Here is a 15,332-nt window from a genome sequence, read left to right on the forward strand (position 1 = left end):
AGGGAGCAAAGAGGGAACTGGTAGAGGTTTTTGCTCATTTTAATAAAGCATAAGAAGGAAAAGAACCTTGTTCTAACAAGGCTAGATTTTCTCTAGAAAATCGTAGGGAAGACTGCCTGAAAAAGATGAAGAAACGAGCTTTAAACCTGCCCAGGTCATTGCCAGATAGCTAAACAACCTTGCCTTTGTCTCTGTCCTTTTTCCTAAATCAGCTTGATCTCTCTGTTTCAGTCTGTAATGACATCCGACAGGTAGCTGTGGAGTAGCCTGGCTGGGTCACCAGCTGCTGGGGAGGAAGGGCCAGTCCTTCCCCTGAGTGGCTGCCAGGCCTCAAGGACAAGCCATCCCAGGGGCAGGAGGAGAAGCTGTTGGGGGGGAGGAGGTGCAGCTGTTTCGTGCCAGTGATTCCTAGGAATGTTTCTGACCTCCTCTGGTCCCAGCATTTCATGGGTGATGGAGCAAGACAGAATCTCAAAGGACAGCCTGGGGACTACTTGGTTTTGGAATTGCGATGCCTCACTGTTAACAACTCATTGCATCTGTAAAGACGGATATTTGTTTCTTTCCCATTTACAAAGAATTCTTCTCTCACTGTTTCATTTCTGATTTTGAAGGGTGAGTCTCATCTAGTTTATAAAGGCTGAAATGTGGAAAAAAAATGAATGGCAATCCTATACTTTGAGTCTTCAGAAGAGAATACTTCTGTATGTCTGATATAGGTGTTTGAGAAAATAGAAATGTAAACTAGAGGTTGAACAATAATAACTTTCTATTAAAATATTATTTATGGAAAAAATATTATTTATGGAATAAATAAAAAGTGCTAGGCACTTCACATATGTAACATTTATTCTTCATAACAGTTTTGAAGTAGATATCACGATTCCCATTTATAGGTTCAAAAATTGAGGTTCTGAGCTGTTAAGTGAAGTTGCCTGAGATCACACATAGCTATGAAGTGGTGACTCTGTGGTCCTTGTGTTTTCTCCCTCACTGTCACTCCATCATCCTGTGGATGTCCATTACCGAACATTTCCTCGAACTCTTCTCTAGCCATTTCATATAGAAGTTGGTATCTTGTGGCAGCACATTTAACCTGCTATTTTACTTTTGCTATTTTAATCCTCATTGTTAACTAGTTTCCATGCTACATAATCTCTACTGTAATACCTTATGGGTAATGTTTTGGCACAGACATGCAACGTTTGGAATGATGCTTTGCAGAAGGGTTTTTTTTAATGATCTTTTCATGATTTTTTTTTTTTGCTTTTACTTTTTAGTTTATTTCAAGTAGCTTTAGCTGTAATTTGTTCAGAAAAAGGTTGGTTTAGCAATCTCTTAACAGTAGGAAGAACATAGCTGTAGTTCTGCAGAGCTGGTTTCAGTTCCTGGTTCTGTCACCTGGTAACTGTGTGACCTTAGTGCCCTAAGCCTTAATTTACCCATTTATAATGTGAAGATAATACGTATCTTAAAATCTGTCACAGAAATTAGAGATAATATTGATACAAATACCTGGCATAAAGCCTTCTATGTAATGCGTACTCAGTCGATATCTGTTGAATATTAGGCGAGTAGCTTGTACTATTACTGTTGTTATCGTCATTACTGCCGTTGTCCCCTGGCCTTTGATTTCAGGAATTCTATACAACCCATTCTTCTTGAGACCTATTTATTTTGCAATTATCTAAGAATGGAGAGGAGGGACTTCCTGAAATGTCGCTTGGGGGTCCAGGTTTGAACTTAGGCCATGGCTAAGCTGACCTTTTCTGCTGCAACCTTTCCTGCCCTTTGCACAATCCCATCTTTAATTGGCCAGCACCAGACTCTCCATTCCTGCTTGCCATTGTCCTCCAAGTCTTTAGTAGCACAGAGGAGGTGTCATCAGTTCAGCCTGTTGTCATTTAACTCAGGGACATATGCTCGTCACATATATGGAGAAGCCTCCTTGAAAGTTCTTTGAACAGGTCAGGTTTTCAGCTCCAGTGAGTCTCCCACTCCCTTCACTGGAGATTACACTGAAGTCAGGAGGCTTCTTTGCAGAACATGCATAGGGACAGAATTCTCCACTCTCAGCCATCTGTAATGGTCTCAGTGCAGCAGTCCTGCAGTTGGAGCTGTCCTTAACATCACTTGGGCCTTTGGGGCACATTTTGCCCGCAGCTTGTATATGGATATAATCTCAGATGCTAAAATGAAATGGCAGGTTTGGTTGGTAAGACCCTTGCTGAGTGAACCTAGTGATACTTGATCCCTCGGGTCCACTTGCCTCATTGAACAATAAATTATGAAGCCTGCAGCTTTCATGTGTTCAGAAATGTGCAAACGTTGTAGGGGAATTTAGCCTTTAACCTCTTTGAGCTATTCATTTATCTCTCCTGAAGAAGTTCATCTCTCATAGAAAAGAATTCCATCTACCAGACTGGTGACTTCCTGTGTCTGGCTGGAACCCAACATTAACCAAAGAAAATATTCTTTTGTCATTTCTTGTGAGTGAAACTCTGTTTCCTCATCGAAGTGAAAAACTACCTTCAGACCATTTACCTGATTGCTGAATAATGTGCTTCTTGCATATTTTTGCAAAAGTAAGTAACATTTCCTTTTCTTTTCCAGCATTCTTATTTTACTGTGCCTGATACCAGAGAACTTCCCAGCATCCCTGAGAATGTGAGTACTTGCTAGGGCTGGGGGATGGGAGATTAAATTTTTGTTCTTCTTTTATTTTTTACTTACTTTTAAAAGAAAACAAACATATATTTTCCCATTATAAAAATAATGCATTACAAAAGCAAAACTAGAGAATATTTGAAAAGCATAGAAAGTACAAAGAGGAATCATTATGCCTACTTCTCAAAAGTAATAACCTATTAACATATTGATGTCTCATTTTAGCCTTTTTAAAATGAATTTTTATGTAGTTAAAATTACTGATCACATATGCATTTTTTCCATCTCATTCATAGAAGCCTATTTGTTGGCCGTGTAATATTCCATTTGCTATGTAGTTTACTTAGCTCTTGCTTCACTGGTGTGCATGTTCATGGTTTTTAGTTTTTGCTGTTGTAAGTAAAATGTTTCTATATAAAGAACTTTGCTATAAAGATTTTTTTTTCTTTGGTTAGGATTTACCAGAGTAGAATTATATTACATTTCTATATTCAAAAAAAGTATTTGTGGATATAAGTGTGAAGTCTGCCCCACCTCTTAAAGATTTAGGAGTGGTTAACTTGAATCTGAAGGAGCAGAGGCTAATGTTTGCCCTCTGAACAAATTGAATTGCATATCTAGGCGTAAGGTATATTTTCAAAATGTTTTACCCAGATTATAAGTAGTGCTATGTAGAACTAAACATAGATTGACCACTATGTAGGCACTTGATTACTTTTTAAAAATTGTGGCAAAATATATATAACATCAAATTTACCATTTTAACCACCTTTCAATTTACATTTCATTGGTGTGAATATAGTCACATTGTTGTGCATCATCAGCATTCATCTGCAGGACTTTTTCATCTTTCCCAACTGAAGCTTTGTACCTGTTAAAAAACAAATGCCCCATATACCCCCTCCTCCAGCCCCTGGAAACCACTATTCTTTCAGAATTTCTCTTTATGAATTTGATTAGGTACCCAGTATGCGTAGAACCATACAATATTTGTCATTTTGTGTCTTGCTTATTTTATTCATGCCTTTGTGGTTCATCCATGTTACAGCATGTGTCAGAATTTCCTTCCTTTTAAAGACTGAATAATATTCTATGTATATAACATATTCCATTTTGTTTATTCACTGATGGACACGAGTTGTTTCTACATTTTGGCTATTGTGAATAATGTTGCCATGACCATTGGTGTACAAACATTTGTTTAAGGCCCGGCTTTTAATTTTGGGGAGTATATACTTGACTTTTTTTTTTTTAAAGTACTAGAGTAAGAAGTGGTATATTTTTAAATAACCATTACAGATTCACAGAAAGGAAATTCTTTTTCATGTTGTCTATAGAGCAGATATAATTATAAATGTCAAATAATCGTGTGTTATTAATGAAGTTAGTCTATAGAGTTGTTGTTAGATAACTATCTTAGTTGGGATTGCCAAATATATCCATAGTGTTTCTTATCTATATGATCAGGCTCTGGTAGAAAATACTTCCTTTTTGTTTGCATTAAGTAGTAAAAACTTTGGAGCATAATTTCCATTTCAGCAACAATAGCTTATGTTACTGAGTACTACTGCTTGTCAGATGATGTATTCATTTTCTCATTTACCTCTCTTAATAAACTTTACCTTTCTCATTTACCTCTCTTAATAAGCTTAGGTGGTAACTATTGTGATTATTATTTTATATGTAGAAACAGGCCTGAGAATTTAAGTAACATATTCAAGGACCTACAGCAAAAAAGTGGTAGAATTAGAATGCAAACATTGGTCTTTCTGATTTTAGAGACTGAGTTCTCATATACTATGCTATACTTTGAGCCCATTATCTTGCCCTTCAATTCCAAAAAATTCCATAGAAATGACAAAAGAACTATAAAATTAGAAAAGAATGTCCATGTAATTCCAGAAGGAGCTTCCATGAGCCAGAAAATTTGAGAAATTTCCACAACATAAAGGAGATAATTACTGATACTTAGCAGTCAATAAGGAGTAGATAATGGAGGAACCCAGAAAGAATTAGAAAACTCCTGTGGAAGAGCAGTAGGGATGTTCCATGGACAAATAGCAAAAGGTTGTATGTTGAAGGATTATTTTCAAATGCCATGGGACGATTATAAAAATTGGCTATGTAGATAACACTGAATATTTTGGAATAGAAAAACTCAAAGTCTTACAGGCCAGTCTCTTCATGGCAACAAGTTAAGACTAGAAATTAATAACAAAGATTTAAAATATATTCATCTACTTGAAATAGTGGTTGGGTCAAAGGGGATAAAACATTGAAATTCTGTATTGTTTAAATATTAATAACAATGAGAACACTAAACAACAAAAACCTAAGGGATGCAGCCAAAACTATACTCAGAGGAAAACTGATAGCTTCTAATGTTTTTATTATAAATAAGAAACTGAGAAAATAATGACCTTGACTTTCAGTTGAAGAAACTGGAAAATGAGGGGTGCCTGGGTGGCTCAGTTGGTTAAGCGTCTATTTCTGCTCAGGTCAGGGTCTCTGGATCGTGGGAATGAGCCCCAAGTCAGGCTCCAAGCTCAGCGCAGTCTACTTGGGATTCTCTCTCTTCCTCCTCCTACCCTCTGCCTGCTCACGTGTACTCTGTCTCTAAATAAATAAAATCTTAAAAAGAAATAATCTGGAAAATTAATAGCAATCAAAAACCCAAACTAGAAGAATTTAATTACAATTTATTTAGAAAATATTGTTAAAGTAGAATTGAAAAATAAGAGTTTTTTAAAACTGAATTTTTGAAAAAGAGAAATAAAATCTTAAAATTATGCAATAAATTTGATGGAGATAAGATTTTCTAGAAAATTATAAATGATTGAAATCAACCTAAGAAATAGGAAATATAAATATAGAACCATAACTTGAAAAGATTAATGAAGCTTTTTTGGCCATCACTACACCTTGCTGCTACAAGTATGTGAGGTTTAGGTGGTTATATAGGCATGTTAAGGAACAGATTATTATGTAAACTGTTCCAAATTATGGAAGAGTTGTGTATTTGTATGTATTACACTAAAAAGCAAAAGAAAAATCACTCGTAATCCCATGTCTTAGAGAAAGTCACACTCAGAATTTTCCTTTCCTCTTTATGATAGTAGTAATTTCCACTCTATGCTGCCTGATGGCCTGGGGCAGATAGATAGCTGGCTGACCAGAGCACGGGGTCCCTGCTCCTGCTTCATGCATTGCAGGTTCATTTTATCCACTTAAGTTGGGAATTAGGTAATATTTTGTTTGAGACAAAGAGGTCTTTTTGATTTAAAAAAGAAAAAAGCAAAGCAGTTTTAGAAGCTACATTTTAAAAAAAACACAATAGATATTATACCAAATACATACCTTTATATCAGCTTTGTTTTTATGACAGTGTTTTATGGATGTTTGCCTGTGTCATTAAAATTCATTACAAATATCTTTGTTATAAAAAAGCATTAAACAAATAAGAAACACATATAGAAAAAAGTGAATTACTGTCTTTCCTCCCTCACCCCTAAGTCCCATTCTCTCTCCAGAGTTTGCAAGTCCTACCAGACCTTTTAGATCTTTTTCAATGTATTTAGTATTATATGTGTGAGTACCTATGTATGTTGTAGACATTTATTTAAGTGTAAATGTAATACTATTCATATTGTTTTGCAACTCACTTTTTAAAATGTATTCTAAAACCTGTTCGTATTGATTTACTTCATCTCTTTTTAAAGATTTTTTAATTTAATGGTATTTCTATTCTTATGAAAATAATACATAGTTATGGCTGAAAAAAATCATATAGTACCACATAACTGTTGATGAAAATTTCAGATTCTCCTTACTTTCCACTTCCCAGAGGCAACCACTTTCAAGATTTTAGCAATTGCAGTATTTCTCTCCATATTCTAAACTAATATAGCACATATTACTATATCTTAACTTTACTTTTTCATATATCACCTGTTGATTTTTCTGTGGAAGTTGAGAGTTTAGATCTCTTACCACCTCTGAGCCTCTCTCCCCATAGAAGATAACTTCTTTTCACTCACATGTTTTCCCTCTGCCATTTTCCCCCTATCTTCAGAGGAAAGAAATTTTTTTTTTAAAGATTTTATTCATTTATTTGACAGAGCACAAGTAGGTGGAGCAGCAGGCAGAAGCAGAGGGAGAGGGAGAAGCAGCCTCCCCACTGAACAGGGAGCCCGACACGGGGCTCGATTCCAGGACCCTGGGATAATGACCTGAGCTGAAGGCAGACACTTAACCAATGACCCACCCAGGTACCTCTGCCTTCAAAATTCTGAAGGCATTTTCAGTCCTATCCACAGTAGAACAGTCATTTTCAGTGATACAAGGTCTGACTATGTTGCCTCCAAAACAATACTTTCTCAGGAAGCTACTGGAGAATGATTTATCAGAATAAAGGAATAAACAAGAAGATGTGAAATCCAGGAACTCTGACAAAAAGTCATACAAGAAGGAAATTGCAACCATAATTGATTGTCTCATTCCACATGCTCACTGAATTATAAACATTATGGATTTAAAATTTTTTTCTGGGGACACTTGGGTGGCTCAGTGGGTTAAGTATCTGCCTTTGGCTCAGGTCATGATCCCAGGGTCCTGGAATCGAATCCCGCATCGGGCTCCCTACTCCACAAAGAGTCTGCTTCTTCCTCTCCCTCTGCCCCTCCCCTCCCCCTGCTTATGCTCTTTCTCCCTTTCAAATGAATAAATAAAACCTTTTTTTAAAAAAAAAGAATTTTGAAGACATAACTCTATTGACTTCTAGTTTTCCTGTTGAAACTTGGAAGTTGTAAGCCATTGTGATTCCTGATTTATTTTTTAGGATCCTTTATATATCTCTGGTATTCTGAAATTGTCCTTTCCATCTGTGCTGGGCACTTGGTGTCTCATTCAGTCTAGAAACTCATGTCCTTTAAAGCTAGGAAATGGTGTCACATTATTCCTTTGAAAAGATTCTTCTTAATTTTTCTCCTTTCTCTGGGGCTTCAATAGTAGGATGATACTTCCTGTGTTGATCCTCTAATATTTTTTTTCTGTTTTCCATCTCTCTCTTTTAGTTGTCTTTCTACTTTCTTTAACAAATGGTTCCACCCTTTTGAATTTCTTCTGCTATCATTGTTTATATCTAAGAGCTTTTTGGTGGTGGTCAGTAAATTACTCGTTGTTTAATGGCATCTTGTTTCATGAGTGCAATATTTTTTCTTGTCTCTTTGAGACTCGTTTATAGGTCTAAAAAAATGGTTCTTTTTGCATATTTTCTTCCCCAACGTTTTCTCTCTCCTGTTTGTTTCACTCTGTATCTTTGTAGAGAGTTTCCTCAAGTGCCTGTCCAGCCCTATTGAAGGCTGAGGCACTAAAAAGCCAAAGTGAAGTTCTGTGTTTGTGAATGGGACTTGTTACTGGCTGGCTTTTATGGTAGATGATGGAAAAGAGGAGGCCTGGTTACTTGGTGCGGCATATGTAAGGGGCTCTCAAATGTCAGTATCAGAATCTTTTCTTTGGAACTAATCAGTTATTTATTTTTCTTGCCTTGTATTCTGTCTTGTTTTTGCCGATGAGCATCATTCTGGAAGCTGAATGGGGGTGATGAGTTAACAGCATGTATTCTTTTTTTTTTTTAATTTTTTTTAAATTTTTTTTTATTTATTTATGATAGTCACAGAGAGAGAGAGAGAGAGAGGCAGAGACACAGGCAGAGGGAGAAGCAGGCTCCATGCAGGGAGCCCGATGTGGGATTCGATCCCGGATCTCCAGGATCGCGCCCTGGGCCAAAGGCAGGCGCCAAACCGCTGCGCCACCCAGGGATCCCAACAGCATGTATTCTTTAAACCGCCTCCCATTTTTTATTTAATGCTTTATCCCATCCTTAGCTTATACCTGGTGTCACCATGTCTTTCTGGTTCAGTTCTTCTAGAAAGTAAACACTTCTTTGCTGGAGGACTATGGGAAGGCTAATTGACAAGTAGAGTGAGCTGGAAGGGCAGAATCTTATTTTTATTGGCACCCTTCCTCCAGCCTTCAGAGGTTCTGGGTGTCTCCATTTCCTTGAACTTTTTTGGAGTTGTGTGGTATGAGTTGGGCTTGAGCTTGTGCCCTAACCCTCTGTCCCGGCTTTTGTGTTCTGCCCTTTGTGGGCTGCCAAGCCATCCTTCTTTAGTTTCCCAGCCTCAGTTGGCACTGTTGACCTGTTGGGCCACATCATTCTTTGTCATGTGGGACTGTCTTGTATGTTGTGGGATGTTAGCATTTCTGAGATCCACTCACTACATGATGATAGCTTACCCCCTTCCGTCTATGACAACCAGAAATATCTCTAGACATTGCCACATGTTCCCCAGGAGTGAATGACCCAGGTTGAGAACCATTTCTTTAGTAACCTCTGCTTTCTGGCTTCTAAAAATTTGACATCTCTCTTCCAATAATGTCTTTTCTCCTGTTCTTGGGAGTTTGTCTTTTAAAATTCTTTCACTGTGACTTTCCCTTGGGGGGTTGTTGGGGAGGGATGGTATCAGAGAGAAGAGATAAATATGGTGTTTAATCTATCATATTTTACTGGAAATCTCTACAGTGTTTTAACTATGCCACTCCTACTAATGGACATTTAGATTGGTTCTAATGTTTTGCTATTATAAATAATGCCATAAATATTGTTGCATAGGTTAGGTTCATCATTTTAATTTGTTTTAATTTGAAGGGCTGAGAATTCCTTAAGAATTTAAATTTGAGGTACCTGAAAGTTCTGATAATTTCTTAATTTTCAAAACTGCCATAAAGGAGGTTAGAAATAGTTTGGGAGGGAGAACAAAAACTGTCTTCTTCATAGCCCCAGCTACAATTCCTGTCTGCACTGCCCCATCACTAAAAAAAAAATAATAATAATAAAAAAATTTGCATTCCCTCTGCTGGTTTTGTCACTAATGAACCAGTTCCTTGTGTATGACCCATTGTCCCCTAAATCCTCCTTTGCAAATCGGTAAAAGGCTGGCCTTGTTTGTTTCTAAGTGGGAATAATAAAAACAATCTGCCAGACTCCTAACATACATGGTTCCATTTAAATCCTTACAGCTCCTCTGAGAGAGGTAGACGTGAGCCCTATTTTATATATAGGGACCCAGTGTTCACAGACCTGAGGTTACCAGCCCAAGGTATGCACCTAAGTGGGATGTAGTGACTTAGGTTGGTAAGGAACCAAAGCATTTTGTTTTCATTATACCCACCTGCCTCCCTGCAGTTGACTTTTGATATTCATGAGGAAAGAGGAAAAATTATTTTTCATATTTCAAATAGAAAGTGAAGCAGGAAAGCTTTTCCTCTAAGGAGAATCTGAACTTTTGGAGGACCAATTTGTGTGATTTTTGACATAGAATCAGTATTGAGCTCTAGCCATGTTGAAATTTGCATTTTAATCTCTTGGTGATTTTTCAAGGATTAATTTAAAATGACTAAATTGCTGCATTGCAAATTGAAACAAGCAATAACCATGGGGTTGTTAATATGATAGTCTGCTGTAGTGGAAAGAACATGAGTTTTGGAGACAGCCAGACCCTGGGCTCTACCACTCAGGGACCTTGGACTACTTACTTATGGTCTCTGAGCCTCAGTGTCCTTGTGTAATAAAGAAAAATGGGGGGAACAAATAAGGAATTAAATGTAAAGTTCCAAGTTTAATGCTTGGTGCAAGAGAGATACTGCTTTTGATGGTTCTTTTCTTTCCCTTCTTCTCTTGGCTTTCTATAATTCTAGTCTTAACCTCTTTTGAAGTCTGAGTTATGGCTCAGGGCTAGGGCACATTACTTCTTGGAGCTTGTCTTTTCTGGGTTTTTGCTAACATTCTTGGTTGTGAAGCTCAGTATTTTTCCTTTCATGGAGTATGTATTTGACCACACAAGTCTCTTAGCAGGTGCCATTGACACCAGAATTTCTGAAGCTTAGAAATAGTGCACGGAATGGAGTCCAGGACTCCAGTGCCTGTAATATGGGAGGTTCTATAAACATTTATTGATTCTCTCCTCTAATAGACATGTTAAACTTAAAAGAATAGGCAAAGAAAAATATAAAAGGACTTTGGCACATGGAACTTAATTCTGTCGCCAGAGAATCAGGTTGTTCTGGACAGTTTCAGAGAATGGTAATGTAAGAAAGAGAAAGGAGCTAGTATAGATTCAGCACCTGCCATGGATTAGATTGGGCACTATTTGTTATATCATGGAATTTTCATAGCAGCCTTGCTATACCTGCTCTGAATGGAAATGAAGCCTAGGGAGACCTTGCTCCTACTCAGCTGGCTAGTAAATGCGAAAACCAGGAGTCCCATTCAGGTCAGTTTGATCTCAGTACGGAGGTGCTTCTGGGTCCTGGGCCTCAAGCTCCAGGGCTCCCTGTACCCTTCTACGAAATTGCTCATTATAAGTTTATGTTCTGTAATTAATTTTATGAACTTGTGTAATGTCATTTCTCCTTCCATAATGAAGAGGGCTTAGTATTTTTTTCATCATTGCATTTCTGTAATTAGCACTATACCTAGAACATAGTGGATTGTCAATATATATTTATGGAATGACTGAATGATTGGCTGAATGAATGAATGAATGAGCAGTGCAGCCATTCCCAGGAAAGGGAAAATAACAATTCTTTTCAGTTGGCTTTTGAGCCAGTCTGTCTGCAAGACATTAATGAAAAGCAAATGTAGAAAATTCTTTCCACTTTCAGATGGCTATTGAAGTTAATTCTCATTATTTCTACAATTTTTATGTAGAAATATTTTCTTTCTTTTCTCTGAAAAACTATCACTATGTAATTGTTCATCAGGGTTTTCTCTATCAAGATAATACACATAGGAGTGAATTTTATACAGGCAATAGTTAAATGAACATAAATCTTTATAAATTTTATTATTTTTTTCTTTATAAATTTTAAACAGTTGACCAGCATTAAAAAGAAATCAAAGATCAGAAATGAATATGTAGTAATAATTACATTGTAAACTGGTTGTAGAAGGGATTTTTTTAGCAGCCAGGTTTTGAAGTTAACTTTTGATTAATGGATAATCATTTAGACCTTCATTTGGAATATTGAACAAACCTGTCTTAATTATCTGGTCAGTGTCATACCAAGTGGTTAATGATGCGAGGAAAGCATTTAGAATGGACAGTTACATATAACATTGCCCAGACTCCACTTTGTCAAAAGATGTACCATGATATAGAAGAGATTTATGAACTCATCATGACTTTCAAAAATAAACAAAGTTGAGGCGGTAGTAGAAGACCTATTATCAAGTACTGAGATTGTAGAGAATTCCATTGTTGCTCTTAAGAGGTGTCAGGTAATTGTTTATTCTAATGGTTTTTCCATTCACACCGAGGGATAAAAGTTGACCTCCAGGTAAACCCTGCCTTCTTGCCTATAATATACTTTTCTGATGTGATTGCCTAAGTGAGTTTGTGGAATTCTTTCTGAGACAGTTTATTTTAGAATGCAAATTTATAATTCCCTTTTAAGAATCCCACACAACCAAAGTAACCTAAATTCTTTAAAAAAAAAAAATCAATTGAGGATTTTAAAGGTTTACATTATGGTAAAATAATCTAAGCAGGAGTTATTTCAGGGAATTAGACCCTTCTAAGGCAAAACCAAGCCTCTTGCCTTAGAAGCTTCCTCCAGAGACAGTACAGTAAGTCTTTATCATTTGCACCGTGTATGAAGCTGAAAGTCACAAAGACTAATAAAATGACAGACCGTGGGGCGGACTCGCATCTGTTTTGAAGGCTCCAAGGAGTACCCAGCTTAGAGTTAGTTCTTTGGTTTGGGGATTATCTCATTTCCCTAAGGTATTGAACCTAAGACGCTTTTTCTCTAAGCCCCACTATATCCCCTCCCATCCTTGGCCCATCCCCCCTCACCCCCCACCTGCTTCTTAACCCGGGGCGTGGATCACAGTGAGCCCGAAGTCCCCAGCCACCTGGATTGGCACAGGAGCCAGCAGGGACAGCTAGAAGCAAGCAGGCATTATGGGGCTTCTCCTCGGGGAAATGAGGTTTGCCAGGTGCCCTTCCTTTCTCTTTGTCTGGATTTAGAGCCAGAGAGGGTTAGAGCTGGACAGGACCTTCACCGTCATTTCTTTGTAGAGACGAGAAACGAGGCTGAGGAGCTTGTGTAGCACACACCTCTTCCCAAACTCAAACTTCCAGGCTGTTCTGACCCCGTTCACTAGAGACCTTCCTTGGACCTGAGCCCTTTCTAGCCCGGGTGGCAGTCAGCTGCTTTTCCCCGCTACCCAGCCTTACAGAGTAGGCTTGTAATGAATGCTAGGCAGATAAGAGAATGCTCACAGGCACATAATTGATATATAACTGAAAGAATGCTTGAACTCTATGAATAGAAACAGAATGTCCTTAAGCCTAAAAACGTGCTGGCACTGAGAAAACTGAACCCTTTTGAGCATGGACACTGGGAATAGTCCCTCTAAGCAAGATTCTCCATCCCTGTAGGTAGGTGAGTCACCCAAAGAAGTAATTGTCAGGGAATGGGGGGTTGGGGCAGACTTAGATTTAGCCATGGTGGTAGCATTATAATCCAGGACACTAGGCCCAAGACTAAGTGAGCAATAACACCATGCTTCATAAGACTGATGATTCTTTAGAAGGAAGATTGATTCCCTCATTAAATGAGGAGACTCTCCATTGAAGAAACTGGGCAAGTGGACAAGTGTGGTGCTCGATAACCTGGAAGCTGGGTGTAGTCTGCAGTTCTTCCTCCCCTTCCACTTCTCAGGTCTGACTCATTATCAGGTCCTATAATTCTACTTTACAGAGATTAGTCACATCCATATCAAAGCTTTCATCTCAATGGTTTATTTGTTGTAATCATTCTTTCCCAGAATATGGCAGTAGCCTGTTAAGTGATCGCCCTGCATCCTGCTTGACCGCTCCTGTGCATCCTCCATAGGACCTCTAGGAAGATCTTTCTGGAACACATAAGTGATTGTATCTTGATCCTTCAGCAGCTCCCTCTTACCTGCAGGGAAAGGCTAAGGTCCCACAGGATCTGAACCCAGCTCCCCTGCCCTAGCATATCCCTCCCTGCCTTGCATCCTCTTCTTCACTGTACTGACTTGCTGAAGCTCCTCTCTCCTCCCTGCTTCTGACTTTGCATGGAACACACTTCTCCCCCTGTCCATTGAGTGAACCCCTTTTGGGAGGCCCACACCAGCTATCTTCTCTTCTGTCAAACCTTCCCCAGCCTTGTCCCAGTAACCATCCAGCAAGGTTGAATCTGCCCTTTTCAGGCAGCCCTGGAATGTATGTAGCTTTAACCACAGTACTTTGCACACCATACTGATGCCATTCCCATCCCCAGGCTGAACTCCTGGAAAATGGGGATCATCTGCAGTTAATCTTTACAGGCCCAGCTCCCGGGAGGCTACTAAACACATAGTAGGAGTTAAATAAGCATTGATTGGCTGATTACAGAGACAGAAATTACAGGAGACTGAAGCAAAGTGCTGGGAGAGTGGTATGCCTTGTGTCCTTTAGAAATAAAAGCTCACAGTATGTTCTGGCTGCAGTCTTGACACAGGACAACTTGCCATGGAAGCCCTCTGTTCTCCTTATTCCTCATTCCCTGCACTCTTATCTATAAGACATGACTGACCTGGCTGTGAATTGAATACCTGCTTCTGTATGAACCCCCTTCCCCATTATCTGGTGAACAAACCACCTATTTCTTCACACTTTTAGTTTTTTAGAGAGAGAGAGAGAGAGCATATGCACGGAAGGTGGGGGAGGGGAGGGGAGCAGAAAGAGAGGATAGAGAGGAAATCCCAAGCAGGCTGCGTGCCCAGCACGGAGCCCAACACAGGGCTTGATCCCAAAGATCCTGAAATCATGATGCGAGCCGAAATCAGAACTCGGATACCCAACCAACTGAGCCATCCAGGATGCCCCTCCTTTACGCTTTTAATAAATGTAGCCATAAATACCTTAAACAGCAACCCCCAAGCCCCCAGCTATTTTACCTGACATTGTGAGGTGCCAGTGTCAATTCTTTCCCTTGAGCCCCTCACCATTACTAAGTAATTGATCACTTCACCCAAACTAGAGCCAGGTTTTCTGACATCGAATGCTATGTTCTTCCTAATAAACCATGATGTCTGTCTTTCAGCCTGGTGGATTTCTCTTACACTACACTGCTCAAACTCCAGCTAAGGAGCTGAGGTCTTCAGTCATTGCTTTCTTTACTTACTGATTCATTCTTTTATAAAACTGCTAGATGATGGGATATGTCATTGTTCCCAAAGGGACCTCAGTCTAGTGACAAAAACATACTTGTCACCAAGTGGTTATAAGATAGAGACAAATCACTATGCCAGCACAAAGTGTAGGAGATTGACAAATGTGGAATTGAGGAAGCCTTCTAGGAGGAGGTGACATTTCAGCTGGGTCTTGAAAAGCAAGTGGATATCCTCAAGGAAGAAAGAGGCGTTCTAGGAGGAGGAAACAACAGAAGTAGAGGCTTGATGGGGATGCCTGGGTGGCTCAGCGGTTGAGCATCTGACTTGGTTCGGGGCGTGATCGCAGATTCCCAGGATCGAGTCCCACATCAGGCTCCTTGCATGGGGCCTGCTTCTCCTCCCTCTGCCTGTGTCTCTG

At 38.9% G+C, this 15,332-nt stretch overlaps 1 protein-coding gene across 18 annotated transcripts in view; it reads left to right on the top strand.

Moving 5' to 3' along the window:
• DENND1A (DENN domain containing 1A) overlaps positions 1–15,332 on the top strand; it is a 539,854-nt gene that overhangs the window by 280,572 nt on the left and 243,950 nt on the right. For all 18 annotated transcript variants that reach the window (XM_049114466.1, XM_025475080.3, XM_025475091.3 and 15 more), the window contains one exon: positions 2,614–2,667. In XM_049114466.1, the coding sequence (XP_048970423.1) occupies positions 2,614–2,667 (54 nt within the window). The remainder of the gene's footprint in view (positions 1–2,613; positions 2,668–15,332) is intronic.

The sequence above is a fragment of the Canis lupus genome, chromosome 9 (assembly GCF_003254725.2).
Source record: "Canis lupus dingo isolate Sandy chromosome 9, ASM325472v2, whole genome shotgun sequence".
NCBI classification, from domain to species: domain Eukaryota; kingdom Metazoa; phylum Chordata; class Mammalia; order Carnivora; family Canidae; genus Canis; species Canis lupus.